At 37.0% G+C, this 16,215-nt stretch overlaps 1 protein-coding gene across 1 annotated transcript in view; it reads left to right on the top strand.

Annotated features, from left to right (window-relative positions):
• The window catches only part of RAB18 (RAB18, member RAS oncogene family), a 37,768-nt gene extending 21,983 nt beyond the window's left edge, over nt 1–15,785 (top strand). The window contains exons 3-7 of the mRNA XM_058681620.1: nt 3,507–3,568; nt 8,092–8,164; nt 9,600–9,718; nt 9,791–9,857; nt 13,811–15,785. Coding sequence (XP_058537603.1) covers nt 3,507–3,568; nt 8,092–8,164; nt 9,600–9,718; nt 9,791–9,857; nt 13,811–13,986 — 497 coding nt within the window. The 3' untranslated portion in view covers nt 13,987–15,785. The remainder of the gene's footprint in view (nt 1–3,506; nt 3,569–8,091; nt 8,165–9,599; nt 9,719–9,790; nt 9,858–13,810) is intronic.
• The last annotated feature ends 430 nt before the right edge of the window (nt 15,786–16,215 follow it).

Raw genomic sequence — 16,215 nt, 5'->3', positions numbered from 1 at the left:
CCAAAATGATAGTTCTTCTGTGAATATTATGATTTATAGTAAGAAATATATATTTGGTTCCTGGCACAGAGCTTTTAAAACTCTTTGATTTTCTTTTAAAAAAAAAATTTTTTTTAACGTTTATTTTATTTTTGAGACAGAGAGAGACAGAGCATGAACGGGGGAGGGTCAGAGAGAGGGAGACACAGAATCTGAAACAGGCTCCAGGCTCTGAGCTGTCAGCACAGAGCCCGACGTGGGGCTCGAACTCACGGACTGCGAGATCATGACCTGAGCCGAAGTCGGCCGCTTAACCGACTGAGCCACCCAGGTGCCCCATAACTCTTTGATTTTCTTAACTGATTGGAGCAGTCTTTGGTTTTTCTTTAAGAAGCCCCTTGCAAGCACAGCTGAGTTTATGTTAATACTGTGACTTCTGGAAAGCCTTTAAGTGTGGAGGCTGGTTGCCTGGAGAGGGAGTTGGGATTTTCAGTCCTACTGTGTTCTTCCCTACCTGAGGGGAGGGGAGAGGGGACTGGAGATTTTATTGTCACTGAAGAGCAATACTGATTTAATCAATCATGCCTAAATAATAAAGCCTTCCTAAAAATGCTAATGAGAATTTTGTTTTGGCAAACACATGGGAGTTCTGGGAAGATGGCACACTTAGAGAGGGCATGGGAGCTTTGTGCTACTCCCCCTTATTTTGCCTTACTCATCTCTCCATCTCTTCCATGTGGGTTATATCCTTTTATAATAAAACGACAGTCGGGGCGCCTGGGTGGCGCAGTCGGTTAAGCGTCCGACTTCAGCCAGGTCACGATCTCGCGGTCTGTGAGTTCGAGCCCCGCGTCAGGCTCTGGGCTGATGGCTCGGAGCCTGGAGCGTTTCCGATTCTGTGTCTCCCTCTCTCTCTGCCCCTCCCCCGTTCATGCTCTGTCTCTCTCTGTCCCAAAAATAAATAAAAAACGTTTAAAAAAAAATATATATATATAATAAAACGACAGTCTAGTAACTAAACTGTTTTCCTGAGTTCTGTGAGCCACAGATTAATCCAATCAAGGGAGGGGATTATGGGATTGTGGGAACCTTTGATTTATAGCCAGATAGTTGGAAGCACAGGTAACAACCTGGATTTGGGATGGCATCTGAAATGGAAGCAGCAGGCTTATAGGACTTAAAAGACTTATAAGGACTTATAGTTAGCCCTTACCCTGTGGGATCTGATGCTATCAGACTGAATTGAATTGTAGGACATTGATGTCCCTGCAGAGTCAGAGAATTACTTGTAGGAAAAACCCTCACAATATCTGGTCATAGACATGGTCATTGTTGTAATAGAGTAGAGGAGAAACACAAGAGTGTTTTTTGCCTAGACATTCTGCTTTTGGTATCAGCTTTTTGTCATCCACATGAGGAAGTTGAAAAGATAGTTTAATCAAATCTAGTAAGAAGCTGGCAAAATCAAATTTATTAAAAGGATTCTCACTATGGCCACCAGTAAAAGCAAATTAAGAGCCACTTGTAAAACAGAACCACCAGACTTGGTGAAGAAGCAAGCAGTTTGAGCATATGAAAGCTAAAGAGCTCAGTATCTGAGTATGAGATTCCACAGAGGAACCAAGGAAGGATGAAATGGGGACTTGAAGGGTCTGGGTCCAGATGAGGTACCCTTTCAGGCTACCTGTGTGGGCATTGTTTCCTAAGGATGTTATCTGTGACTTTCACATTTAATATCTCAGAAAAGTAACTTTGAGACTGTTATTAACACATAAATTATACATATGACAGAGACTATCATTAGATTGTCAGTTAACATGAAAAACAGGAAACTGTAAAAGAGAAAGAGGAGATTGGGAAAGGGAAAGTTAACAAACATTCTGCAACAGCGAGTTTCTTTTCTTGGGTAGATTAATTAGCCAGTAGCTAGCAAAAAGGCCAGTCTGCCCTTGGACATGTTGTCTGGAGTAATTAGGGGAGAAAAACGTTCTTTATTCTCTGAAAAACTGTGAGAATTTAGCTGTAGAATATATATGACAGGTTGTCTCTCTGTAATGTCTACCAGTGGCCTTTAATTTATTTTAGTACCTGCACCAAGTTAGAGCCATTTCCCTCATTTGAGTTTTCTCAGGTTTTGTTTTTAAAGCAATATGAATAAAATGGAAATAATTTTATATATTTTTTCATAAATGGCATAGTATAATACTTCTTTATCTAGAAACATGGTGAATACAAGATTTTTTAATATGAGATTTTTTGTTTGTTTAACTGCAAAGAAACTTCACACTTCGGTTTTTCCTTGGGCTGTAATTGTCACTGTCCTTTAATTGCCCATGATTCTAGGTTTGGCTTTATCAGCAACTTTATCACCTGAGCCCAAAACACCAAACTTCTTTTTTTTTTTTTTTTTTAATCTTTGGTATACAGAAAGAGCTGGTGTAATGCATATTTTGAAGTGTATTTTTATTATCTAATTTGTGTTTGTAGTGGATCACCAGAAATCATCCAGGAATTACTAATATGTCTCCATATTGGTGACAGGTATTCTAGGAAGTAGTATATGAGTGAGGGTGCTGTTCATCTTAGTTGTGCTGTTCTGAATTAATTGTGACAAGCTAATACGATCTTTTGAAAATTTCTTTCCAAGCTTCTTGAGCTAATGCTTTCCCTCTGGCCAGTGGGGTAGACTGCACGTTAATTTTGATACTCTTTAAAGACATGTGGGCAGTTACTGTTCATTTAAGCCAGATGGCATGTGTCAACTCCTTTTCCTGGAAAGGGGGAGGGTTTGGGGGGGCGGCTGCTGTGGTAAAACCTTATGTGTCTTTTTATGGAGCTCTTCTCTTTACATAAGTTAGTACTTACAGAAGATTTTCATAGCACTTTGAGTACTCCTCTTTGACTTAGGAAGTTTCTTAGCAGATTGGGCCCAGATGTTTTTGAGTGTAAACTCTCCTTTTGCAATTATGCAGTAGCAAGTGATCATCGATAAAGTCATATAGAACGAATACTGGTTTTTCGGATAAAAACAAAACAAAGAATTCATAAGACAAGGAATAGGGGACTTTTTATTATATTTTTACCAAGATGCCTACAGTCAGAATCTGAGTTAGGGGATTGGCTCTTGATAATGCAGTGTAGATGCTTTTGGAGCCCCTTAGAAAATTGCCCTGATCCAGAATCAGCCCAGTAGTCTTCTCTACATTAGTACCGTGGATTCCAGGACTTGGCTTTTAATGTGCATTGTTAATCACCATACTGCATTGAATTTTATTTTTTCATTAAACTTTTAATTTTTTTCAAGCAAGTACAAATAGTTGAGTGTTTGAATTCTGCAAGCATTTAGCATTTGTTTTTCATTTATCCTGATTAAATCCTAAGCTGCTGAACTTGAGTGATACTTTTTTAAAAATTTTCACATCCATAACTCTAAGAATTAGAATTTTCAGCTTTCTGGTTTTCTTGGTAGTTGATTTTAAAAGTATTATTTTACTGAGATTCTTACTAGTATTTTCATTTTTTTCAAGGTGTTGACTTTAAGGTGAAAACAATTTCAGTGGATGGAAATAAGGCCAAACTTGCAATTTGGGTAAGAGTTTTATTTATTTATTTAAAAAAAAATTTTTTTTTTTTTTTTGGTTAAGAGTTTTAAAAATGTATTTAATATAAGTATTCAAATTCTACTTTTTAAAGAAGCAGAAATTGATGTGTGTAGAGTTCTAGAGGTAAATGAACAATTGATATTAAATATCTTTTGGGAAATTTGATATTGATTAAGGGATAAACAATAAATAGTATGGCTTATAATTGGATATGAGATAGATACTTGTTTTACTTAAATTTTTACAGTATATAATCCCTTAACATTTAAAAGCAGAATAAAGTATAGAAAAATCATCTTGTCTGCCAGAGAGAATTATTGTTATTGAATCTGTTTCTTTAAAGTTTTAAGAAGACAATATAGACTCAGCTAACACTGAGGCAATTATTTGGGAGAAAGGGATGAAGTGATACTTAGGAAAAAATAATATTTTCATGTTTGTTAGTATAAATATTTATAAAAACTGAGCTTGCCAACTTTGGATTTATTTTTTAATACTAATTCCCAGTCTTTCTTTACTTACTGGCTTCTTTTTATCTGCCCTTGAATCCAAACATTCTGATACATATTGCTTTCCTAACTAGACCTTTTCGTGGTAGTACTGACCGAATAAAGTAGCATTAACTGTCAAAAACATCCAAGATGCTCAGTGTCTATGTCTGTCTGCCTGTCTTTTCCCTCCTCCTATCCACCTACTACCTACCTATGTATGTATTTACCTACCTATCTATTTCTATCTAAATGATTGCTAATACATATTTAATATACTAAATATATTATACATATAATTTATAAAAATATACTCTTGTGTATCTGATTCCCACATATACTCTAATTAAATATAGAAACCATTTTTATTACATGTGATAATATTAGAACTGGTCAGCAGTCATCACATGAGATGTACTTCAGCATGGTGATTAAATAGTAAATGGACATCAACTACAGATCGAAACAACAAATTTTCATGCATTGTATCATCTGATTCATCTTCCTGGCATTCTCTGAATGGCATATTATTTCTAACACAAGTTTTATCCTAAATAACAACTAACTGTGTGTATTTCATGTTTTCTTGTTAATTTTTTTCTAACATACAGTACTTTACACGATTGGTAGCCTGTTTGCCCCTCTCCCTGAAATATAATTATGATATCAATCAGAATAGTAATGTCTAACAGAAAACAATTTGGCATATGTTGGACTAGGCCATAGTGAAATATATTGAACAGTTTAATTAAAAAGCCTGGCTTCAGGGTGCCTGGGTGGCTCAGTCAGTTGGGCGTCTGATTTGGCTCTGGTCATGATCTCGCTGTTCATGGGTTCAAGGCCCGCGAGGGGCTCTGCGCTAACAGCTTGGAGCCTGGAGCCTGCTTTGGATTCTGTGTCTCCCTCTCTCTCTGCCCCTCCCCCACTCATGCTCTGTCACTCTCTGTCAAAAATAAATAAACATTTAAAAAAATTAAAAAAAAAAAAAAGAATGCTGGCTTCTTTCTGTTCAGAAAAAATATGCTACAAATATTTTTTTCCACTTTGTCGTTTACCTTCAAATCTTGTTTAGGATGAGTGTGTGGGGGCGGTGTGGGTGATGAGGGGAGAGATGTTCTTGCCAGACCAAGGTGTTAGTACTTATATGGTCAGACCAGTTATTTTTCTTCATGAATCTGGGTGTCGTGTCGTATTTAGGAAGGCCTTCTCACTCATTAAAAGAAATACATGAATCCATTGTTTGCTCTAATTCTTCCGTGGTTTTATTTATATGCATAAAATCAGTTCCCCTCCCATTTGGATGGCCCTCCCAGGATCAGTCAAATAGAATAATCAAGTATAGCCCTGTCCTCATTGCTCCTGAAAGTGCTGCACACACATCATGGCCTACTTGGCACCTCTGATGCTATTTTTCTTTATATCCTGCTCTCGCTGCCACTCCCATATTCTAATACTTTGCCTTTCCAGATCCTCCCTAACCCTTTATCCATTTCTATCTTTAATAATCTCTCCTCTCACATCAGAAAAGAAAACCACAGATAATAAGGTCTGTTTTTCTTATCTTACAGAGATGTCATTACAGTTATTGCAGATTCCTGTCTTGAAAACAAACACAAGCAAAAATCTTAACTTTTGACTATTTAAACATACACATTTTATAGTTATTATAACTCCTGATCCCATACTATGGCACAGGGGTTTTGCCCAAATTATCATACCTACTTAAACATCTTTATAAGTGAATCTAAAAAAATTAAGACTCTAAACAGCTGGACTAACTTAAATATTTGTGTATTAAGTTGTGCAGTATTTTAACATCAAAACTTTTTTTTTTTTTTTTTTTTTTGCTCTGGGATTTTATTTTAACTAGAATTGCAGTTGTGATTTTTATGTTGTGTTTCATCAAGGCAGTTATTGAACTTGATCTCAGTGAGGACCAAGGGGGCAAAATTCATAGTCAAATGCTTTCTGCTAGTTCTGGAAATTAATTTATTGCAGCATGCATACGGTTTCATTATGCAAACAGAATTTTTCTCTTATAACAAAAAGTCTTGAGACTAAAATATTTCTTGCATGGTCCTTGCCCTAACCTATGTCAGATTATCCAAATTATAATCTGCTTTAGATAGCAAGTGCACTTCACTTTAATCTTTGTGTTATAATTTTTTGTTATGTATTATTATTTTTATTATTTGTTAACTTGTTTATATTATTGTTTTTGAAAAGTTGACTCAGTCTGCAGATTGAATAATTTTAAATATCAGAGACGTTTTGTAAGAAACTTTGGAGGAAAGGGAGTTTTTGTAAAGAGAGATCATTTTTATCTCAAATTTATCTGTTTAGAAAGTTTAATTTTGTTATCTTTTTCACTTCAACATGGCAGGGTTAGGGGCAGTTTCTGTAGTGGTAAGAATCTGGAAGTGAGGACAGTGTACGTTTACGGAAGCTCATCTGGAGGAAGGGAAGAGTAATGGAAATGTAAAGTGGTTTACTTTGAAAGTTATTTTCATCTTAAGTTTCTCTTCTGGGGCTAAAATTACTCATACACTCTCTAGCTATTGCTCTTGTCTTAAAGCAGTCTGCATTTTGACCAGGCAAAGAAAGTAGGTAATTGCTGGTGCCTGTCATTGCTGGTTTAAAATTCCTCTCCAATCTTATAAACCTCTTAGAGGTTATTAACATGTTTTATATCTGAAGGAGCTTCTGCTTGCCCCATAGCTAAGCTCCAATTTACAGCCATGGGAGTGGCAGCTAAGGTGATGTTTAATATATGTCTTCACTTTTCTTCAGGTTATTTTATATTAGCAGACTGGAAACTTTTTCTTAAAGGCCAGATAGTAAATATTTAGTCTAATCCTAAAGCAGGCATGTGGCAATGCGCAAGCAAATGGGCCTGGCTGTGTTCCAATAAAACTTCATTTAATAAACAGGTGGTGGGCTGAGGGAGCTATTTGTCAACTGCTGTTTTGAAAAATCTTAGGTACCTTGAAGCCACAAAGGTGGTAGAAAAAAGACGGAAGGAACCAGGCCCAGAAGTACAGACTTGTTAGTTTTTTGGGTTTTTTTCTTTCAACAAAAGTTGGGCAACAATCCTGTGGCAAGAATTGCTCTAGGCATGGGGGTTAAACTGGTGATTAAGCAGACGAGGTCTCCTTCCTCATGAAACTTAAACTTCCTAGCTAGTGTACATCTTATCACCCCTGAGATGTGTCAGAAACATGTGATAACAAGTGGTTTGGTTTTATACATTTTCTTAAAAGAAGATAAATAGAAAACACTTGAAAAGTCCAACCTAAAAATTGCTTACCTAAAATAAGACACTCCTGTAATTCTCTTTTAATTGATTCTATGTTAGAATCACTTGGGAAGATTTTAAAAACTTCAGTCTTACTTTAGACCAATTAAATCGGAACCATTGGGGATTGGACCCAGGCATCAGTATTTTTGACTTCCCAGGAAATTTCATTGTGCATCTCGAGTGGAGAGAACCATGGCTTTCATTGAAATGTGTTTCATGTATGATAAAAATCTTTTTTTTTTTTTAATTTTTAATGTTTTTATTTTTGAGAGAGAGAGAGAGAGAGAGAGAGAGAGAGAGACACACAGTGTGAGTGGGGGAGGGGCAGAGAGAAAGGGAGACACAGAATCTGAAGCAGGCTCCAGGCTCTGAGCTGTCGACACAGAGCCTGGCATGGGACTTGAACTCACAGACCATGAGATCATGACCTGAGCTGAAGTCAGATGTTTAACTGACTGAGTCACACATGCCCCTCATGTGTGATAAAAATCTTTAAAAAGAACCTCTTTCCTTAGATGCATTTTTTTCTAAAGATGAGTCAGTATTTATTAGTTTTATTGTATGTAACAATTGTCAGTAAGAGAATACATCTTTAAATTTCAAGTTTTACATGAGCTTGTGCATAGATACTATTTTTAATAATGCTGTTTGACTTTCTACTCTTAATACATTGAAGATCTATTATATTTTGTTTTATTTAATAATGACTGATTGTCACTTTTAGGATACTGCTGGTCAAGAGAGGTTCAGAACATTAACTCCCAGCTATTACAGAGGTGCACAAGGTGTTATATTAGGTAAGGTTTTACTTTAAGATACTATTGTTGTTTTATTATTGCAGTTTCTGATTTTCCTTGTCTGTGAGGGTCAGCAAGTTTTTATTTTTCTTCAGGTTCGGGGTACCTTTATGTAACTTGAAGTCATATTAGCTTCATTTAATATTAATGAATATTTAAACTTTCAGAATTTCTTTTCAGTCCTTTGTCTAGCAATTAAAAAATAAAGATCAGACTATTTGGTTTTAAAGCGCATTTTGATGTGGACATAATTGAGGATTAATCCACATGTAATTGGCCTGTCTTTTTTTTTTTCAACATTTTTTTTTTATTTATTTTTGGGACAGAGAGAGACAGAGCATGAACGGGGGAGGGGCAGAGAGAGAGGGAGACACAGAATCGGAAACAGGCTCCAGGCTCCGAGCCATCAGCCCAGAGCCTGACGCGGGGCTCGAACCCACGGACCGCGAGATCGTGACCTGGCTGAAGTCGGACGCTTAACCGACTGCGCCACCCAGGCGCCCCGTAATTGGCCTGTCTTAAGAGTGTCACCAGAAACTGATCTTCAGTCCGCATTGTATTGACATATGCTGTAGTTTATAAAAGAAGATGGCTAGTTTCTTGGTGGAGTCTGTTTTATTAGTCCTAAAAAATATCACAAATCACTTAACACTGTTGATTCATAATCACACAGAATTTTTAAAAAGTCTTAAAAAGTACTTGTTATTGATAATCCTGGGAAACTTTTTAAAATAAATATTGATCACTTTTAGGGAGAACATAGCTTGTGAGGTTTTGGTTTTATTTTTTTTTTTATTTTTTTTTATTTTGTTTTATTTTATTTTATTTTATTTGGTTAATTTAACAACAACTCTTATTTTGGTTCAGCATCATTAAGTTTAGAAGATACTTTAAATTAATAAGCTCTTTATATATTGTAATGCAGTGTGATGTAAAATGAAAGTGATAACAGGGAAACAATCAGGATCCTATCTACTAACTTTAGAAATTTTTTCAAAATTGCAAATTCTGTTCCTTGTGATAAATAAATTAACAGGGTCATAGATGTTTAAAGTCCTCTAAAATGTTTTGGTATTTTGCCACAAATTTGAATCTAAAATGCTTTTTGTTTTTTGGATAAACATCTTCTATTGTTATGAATGGGAACAGTTGTTGTTTTGCTGAAATTAATTTTCAGTTACAGCACAGGATACAATTTCATTTCTCTCAGTGTGTGTTAATAAAATCGAAGTGTGTGTATGTAAATGTATTATTGTTGTTTAATACACTTGTTTCTTCCATCTGAGTTAGTTGCTACTATCTGATGGTTAAGAATTGAAGACTTAAAAACAGACTTGCTTATATAATAACATTGCTCTTAGTCACATATCAGAAATGTAATGTCATTGCTTCTTATTTTAAATGCTTATTTAATGAGTGAGCCTTTTTATTTCAGTTTATGATGTCACAAGAAGAGACACCTTTGTTAAATTGGATAATTGGTTGAATGAATTGGAAACTTACTGCACGAGAAATGACATAGTAAACATGCTAGTTGGAAATAAAATTGATAAGGTAAGAAGTCAGACAGTTGGCATTTTGACTATATTTTAGTAGCTTGTCTTAATCTTTGCATTTATATTTTAGGAAAATCGTGAAGTCGATAGAAATGAAGGCCTAAAATTTGCCCGAAAGCATTCCATGTTATTTATAGGTAGGTGTATGAACATTTATCCTTTCATTATTAATGAGGAATTTTAAAATGAAGTTTCTGCTACATTTTTTCTCTTTATGACTGTAAAATGTATGTACTTAGTTCAGCATTTTCTTGTGCTATAAAATCGTAACTACAGAGCCAGTTTCTTTTTTCCTTCTGTATAAAAGATAGGATCACATTATGTAAAGTCATGTAGGACACAGATCAGTTGTCTCTGGGTATAATGGCATTCGGTAAAGCCAGGTGCCCAGTGCCGTGGTTGTACCTTGCTGGTGCTTGTGTTGGTGGCAGTGGCACCACCTGGAAATTTGTTAGAAATGCTTCATTTCAAGCCCAGCCCAGCTTTTCTGTATCAGAGACTGCATTTTAACAAGATCTTCATGTGATTTGTATGCACATTAATATTTGAGAAGCTTGGTAGAATGGGGGCTGACAAACTATAGCATGGGCCAACTCTGGCCCCACCATTTGTATTGGAACACAGCCATACCTACCCAGTTATCTACATGCTGTCTTTCGCTGCGTTCATGCTTCAAGGCAGAGTTTAATAGTTACAACAGAAACCATATGGCATTCAAAGCCTAAAATATTTACAACAAAAAGTTTGTTGACCGCCTGTCTGGAAAAGTGGACTGGCTATATCACTGTGGAGGTTTTAACATTTTAGGTTTCCTGGGCCTTGTCACATGTCTGAAACTGGGCCTGGAAGATGTTTATAGACATCCTAGTTGATTCTGTGTGAAGGCAGCTTTAAGAATTACTGATGTAGCTATTCCACTGTGTTAGAACCTTTTAGGAATTAGGAAATGGAAATGAAGAACATCGTATATAGATAGAAGCAGGGTGGTATAAATGGAAGGTAATGGGGAAATTTAGAAAGGAATTGAATACTACCTCTTCTGCTTACTTGCTGGGTGTCCTTCATTTTGATATATTAGTTCAATAAACATTTATTGAACGCATATATAACGACCAAAATGGACAAACTCCCTGCCCTCATGAAGCTTACATTCTAGTAGAGGAAATAGACTTAAATAAGTAAGCAGCACTATGATGGAAATAAAACATTCTAAGGGGAGGAAGTATGATGGGGGTAGGAGGAAATTAGGGAAAGTTAAACTTTGAGATCGTCCCATTTGAGCAAGAATCCATCATATGAAGACCTAGAGGGAGAACATCTCAGGCTGAGACAATAGCACATATTTCCTGAGGTAGGAACCAGTTTAGGTGTGTAAGGGGCAGGAAGAAAGCTTGTGGGCTGAAGGAATGGTATATGTTGGGGGAAAGGATGGTGGTGAAGGGAGATGAGATAGAGGTCATTTGGGCATCATAGGATATGGTGTGGAAGTGGATTTTATTCCAAGTGTGAAAAGCAGGGGAGTAGTGCTGTGATCTGATATTCTTTAAAAAGGCTTGTTTGTATAGAAAATGTTCCATGAAGAGCAGAAGCAAGAGGCTCATCATTCTCTTACAATGGCCCAGATGAATAATGCTGTTGACTTTGAATACGGGAGCGGTTGTGGGTCGTGGAAAGTTGGCAGATCCAGGGGATATTTTGATGGTAAAGGTGGTAGGCTGTGTAGATAGATTGGGTCTGGAGGGTAAGGAAAGAGAGCCATGAAGGATAACGTCGAGTCTTTGGCATGAGCAGATAGGTGGATTGTGCTGCCGTTAACCATGTGTGAAAGACTGAGATAAGAATAGGTTTGGGAAAGTGAGTAGGGAATCAAGAAATGACCTGTAAGAATGACTTGTTTTTCAGATAACTAGTGGACATGCTGGTCATTGGCAGTTAGCTGGTGCTTAAAGTCATGGAACTGGAGTGCCTGGGTGGCTGAGTTGGTTGAGCATCCGACTCTTTTGTTTATTTATACTTATTTTTTTATTTATATATTTTTTAAACGTTTATTTATTTTTGATAGAGACAGAGCACAAGTGGGGGAGGGGCAGAGAGAGGAGACACAGAATCCGAAGCAGGCTCCAGGCTCCGAGCTGTCAGCGCAGAGCCCTACGCGGGGCTCGAACTCACAAACCGCGAGATCATGACCTGAGCCTAAGTCAGATGCTTAACCGACTGAGCCACCCAGTCACCCCAAGCATCCAACTCTTGAATTCAGCTCAGGTTATGATCTCACAGTTCGTGAGTTTGAGCCCTACGTTGGGCTCTGCCTGCTTGGGAATTCTCTCTCCCTTTCTCTCTGCCCCTCCCCTGCTTGTGTGCTCTCTCCCTCTCTCTCTCAAAATAAATGAATAAACTTAAAAACTTAAAAAATAATAAAGTCATGGGATTGTAGTGATCACAGGAAGAACTGGATAGAAAACGGCTGAAAATTGAAGCCTGGGGTACTCCCAGCAGTTAGAGGTCAGCAGAAAGAGGAAGTGTCAGCAAACAGGTTGTGAATGATGTAACCTTGAGAGGAGGAGTGTTCAGCATCCTGAAAGTCAAAAGCAGACAAAGTATTTAGTACAGGAAGAAAGTGATCAGGTGTATCAACTGCAGCAAGATGTCAAATAAGATAAGGTATTCGATCTGACAAGATAGAGTGTTGGTATTTTTTAAAAGTTTCAATGGAGTGGTGAGAACAAAAGCCTACATAGAGTACAGTTGACCCTTGAACATTGTGGGGTTAGGGATGCCGACCCCCCCACACCGTTGAAACTCTGCATATAACTTTTGACTCCCCCTGAAGTGAACTGCTAATAGCCTGCTGTTGACCTGAATGAAGCCTTCCTGATCGACAGTCAGTTAACACGTAGTTTGTTATGTGTATTACACACTATGTTCTTACAATAAAGTAAGCTAGAGAAAAGAAAATGTTGCTAAGAAAATCATAAGGGAAAACACCTTTACAGTACTGTATTTATAAAACAAAATCCATGTACAAGTGGAGCTGCACAGCTCAAACTTGTGTTGTTCAAGGGTTGACTGTAGTTTGAAAAAAATTGTGAGGTAAGAAAGTGGTAACAGCTTATGTAGGTAACTCCGGACGACGATTTTGCTTTGAAATAGAGTAGAGAAACTGGGTGGCTACCGGAAGGCTTTGTGGGCTGCAGGGCAGGGTGGCTGGTTGCTTGGTCGGTAGTAAGATGGACAGTAATTTTGGTAGGCTTTTAAGCTGACTGATGTGATCCAGTAGTGGGGGTACATGATTTTTCATTGAATGAGAAAGGATGGGATCCCATCCCATCTAGAGCTAGAAAGGGGGTTGCTCCTAGATGGCAGCACAGCATTTCATCCAGTGTAACAAGACTGAAGGTAGAGCCCAAGGCTGCAAATGTAAGCAGGCTCGTTCGTCCCTTAGTGGGATGATCAGTAGCTCCTGTCAGGTTGTTTTTATTTTTCTCAACATAAAGTTATGTGATGAGCTGAAATAGAAGAGTTTTATGATGAAGGAATAAGAGAGTCCTCTCAGACAGTAAAAAAAAAAAAAAGGTAATTACTAGGGAAAGGTAGGCTAAGGGAGCAGGGCTAACTGTGCACATGAGTTTCATGGGCATAAATGTCTAAGGAGACTGGCGTCCATGGTTGTATGTCATTTATCCAACCGCCAATAGCTGCTTGGTTGCAGGCACAGAACAACCAGATGGTTAAACTTGGAGACTAAGTTTCCTTATTCTGAAATGGGAATAATCTCTGCTTTGGGGCTGATTTTAAGAGCTAACTGAAAAATTAAGGAGGAACTTTGGCATCATATATGAGTAGGGTTTTACAATGTACAATTCTGTCACAAAATTTTGGCCTTATATACTACTGTTGTTATGGATAGAATTTAAATAGCTCAACTTTGAGAGTTGGTAAATTCATGAATATTAAACCCGTGGGGAGAAATTGCTCATGACTTGTCTTTTTATATATTGTCGGCTGATATTATGCCATAATAATTTCCCAGAAAAACATAGGAGTATGACCAGAAAAGAATATACTATGACATTTTTTTCTCGGATTTCAGAGGCAAGTGCAAAAACCTGTGATGGTGTACAGTGTGCCTTTGAGGAACTTGTTGAAAAGATCATTCAGACGCCTGGACTGTGGGAAAGTGAGAACCAGAATAAAGGAGTCAAACTGATACACAGGGAAGAAGGCCCTGGAGGCGGAGCCTGTGGTGGTTACTGTTCTATGTTATAAACTCTGGGAAACTCCCATCTCTTGCATATTTGATCAGATAGTGACATCTTTCTGTATATAAACTCTTTAACTGCTATTTTAGGGACCTTGCAGTTTGCACATATTTGTTTTGTATCATGGCAGTAAATATTTGCAAGAAATCCCACTCATCGGCTTTCCCAGGTAAAATGTTATGGTAAGCATGCACAGTTTGCAGTCTACAGTTTTTTATGTAACATAAAATAGGTGTACTTTTATAAGTACATTTGATTTTATGATTTACATTTATCATGTGATAAAAAAAATCCACCTATTTAGTATATGTTGATACAAGGTCTACTTTTGGTCTCCTCTTTGCATAAATACTCCTCTGTCAATTACTGAATTAATTGGTATGTAGAACTCCTAGAACTACTAGGAGACATTCAGGTATCATCAAACCTGGCAAATTTCCTTTCAGGAATAACAAAGAGCATGATTCCACAGCTTTTGTAGGATGTTTGCAGACAGATTCTCTTTTAGTACTAAGCAAAATTCTCTTTAGAGGATGCAATCCAGGCCAATTTATAATTAAATCTCTGTTTGTTCTGATGATGCTTCTGAAATAGCATTGATATGTTTGGTCTTACTTTTACATTTTCTTCAATGAGTAGCTCAGTTGCTTAACTGGAGTTTTAATTCTGTGATATGTACATTGGATTCTGACTCTTTGTGCATCATTTTTAGTTATGTGGTGTTTGGCAAAATGGCAATAAGGTTTTCCCCCATTTTGGTTTCAGAAGGATGAGGATAGTGTGTTTATGTAACTCATGTAGTACTTAACCACTTTTAAAACCAACACCTTTTTCCATAAACGTTGATGGTGTTTGTCCAGGTACCTCAATTGTAGCTCGTGTAATGTTTATGAACATCTGTATCTTACGACTCCCCTAAATGGCTAGTTGATTCAAAAACGTATTTCTGTGTGTTGAGGGTTGGGAAAAAAAGAACACTAAATGACCATTTGAGAAAGACATATTGCTTCCAGATTTTGATGTGTGTGGGAAAATACTGTTGCAATGAAAATCTTGGTAATTTACTGTAACAAGTAGCCAATAGTTTATCAAAACCAACTTGTCCAGACTAATAAATCTTTTCCACAGTATACAGTTTTCTAACCTCTTGCTATTATACATTGCATATTTTTTTTCACTCGTATGTTATTTAACTTACATTGATATCTGCTGTTTTATGCCCCTGAATAAGTTATTTGTCCTTTCAGGCAGGTTACCATGATACCCCCTCAGTAAGATTTCTGATACTAATTTCTGGGTACAAATACTAATTGTATAGAGTTGCAGGTGATACTTTTTGGGGGTCACTTTTGCAATACTCGTGATAGTGGATTTACTTCAAGTTGGGTTCTAAAATGTACATCTTCACATAAGAGAATCTTACATTCTACTTGGTTCACACTTCTTAGACTACATTACATGTGATTAAAGGTTTTATACGTTATATGTGTATTTACTAAATATAAAATATTTACTCCTTTACTGTTGGAGAAAGGTAGCTAACACATACTTATGATTTGTTTGTGTCACATTACAGCTGTAGATTTGTGTATTTATGTAGTGTTTGTATTGACAAGACATTTATTTCTTTGTGCTTTTTGCTCTTTGAGCTATATAATAATCTTTTTGTGTATTGGATTGTCCTGTTGATTTGGTCAAAATTTGGATACATATGAGTCACTTACTTTTAAACACTAATTTTGTTTGATAGAATTATATTGTAACCTTTTGTAGTTTTTGAAATAAATATAGCCTGCTTTCCCTAGATGCATTTGCGAAGGAAGTATTCTACATCTCCCTGTTACTTTCATTGGCTGAGGAACATCTGAATGTAGTCTGACTCAGATTCTATTCTGTCATATGGCTTTCACTTTACTATTTTGTTGCAAGTTTATTGTTTCATAGTGGAGGCTTTCTTTTTCTTTTTTTCCAGTGTTTTATTTATTTTGAGAGTGAGTGAGTGGGGAGGGGCATAGAGAGAGAGAGGGAGAGGGAGAAAAAAAGAATCCTAAGCAGCCTCTGTGCTGTCAGTGCAGAGTCGGATGCAGGGCTTGATCTCAGGAGCTGTGAGATCATGAGCTGAAACCGAGAGTCAAATGCTTAACTGACTGAGCCACCTAGGCGCCCCAGTGGTGGAGATTTTCTAAGTGAAGTAGTTATAGCATCTAAAATTGGCCACTTAAATAGCTGAGGATTT

Source organism: Neofelis nebulosa, chromosome 8 (assembly GCF_028018385.1).
Source record: "Neofelis nebulosa isolate mNeoNeb1 chromosome 8, mNeoNeb1.pri, whole genome shotgun sequence".
NCBI lineage: Eukaryota > Metazoa > Chordata > Mammalia > Carnivora > Felidae > Neofelis > Neofelis nebulosa.
The sequence above is the reverse complement of the archived record's forward strand: the minus strand, read 5'-3'. Positions and strand labels throughout refer to the sequence as shown.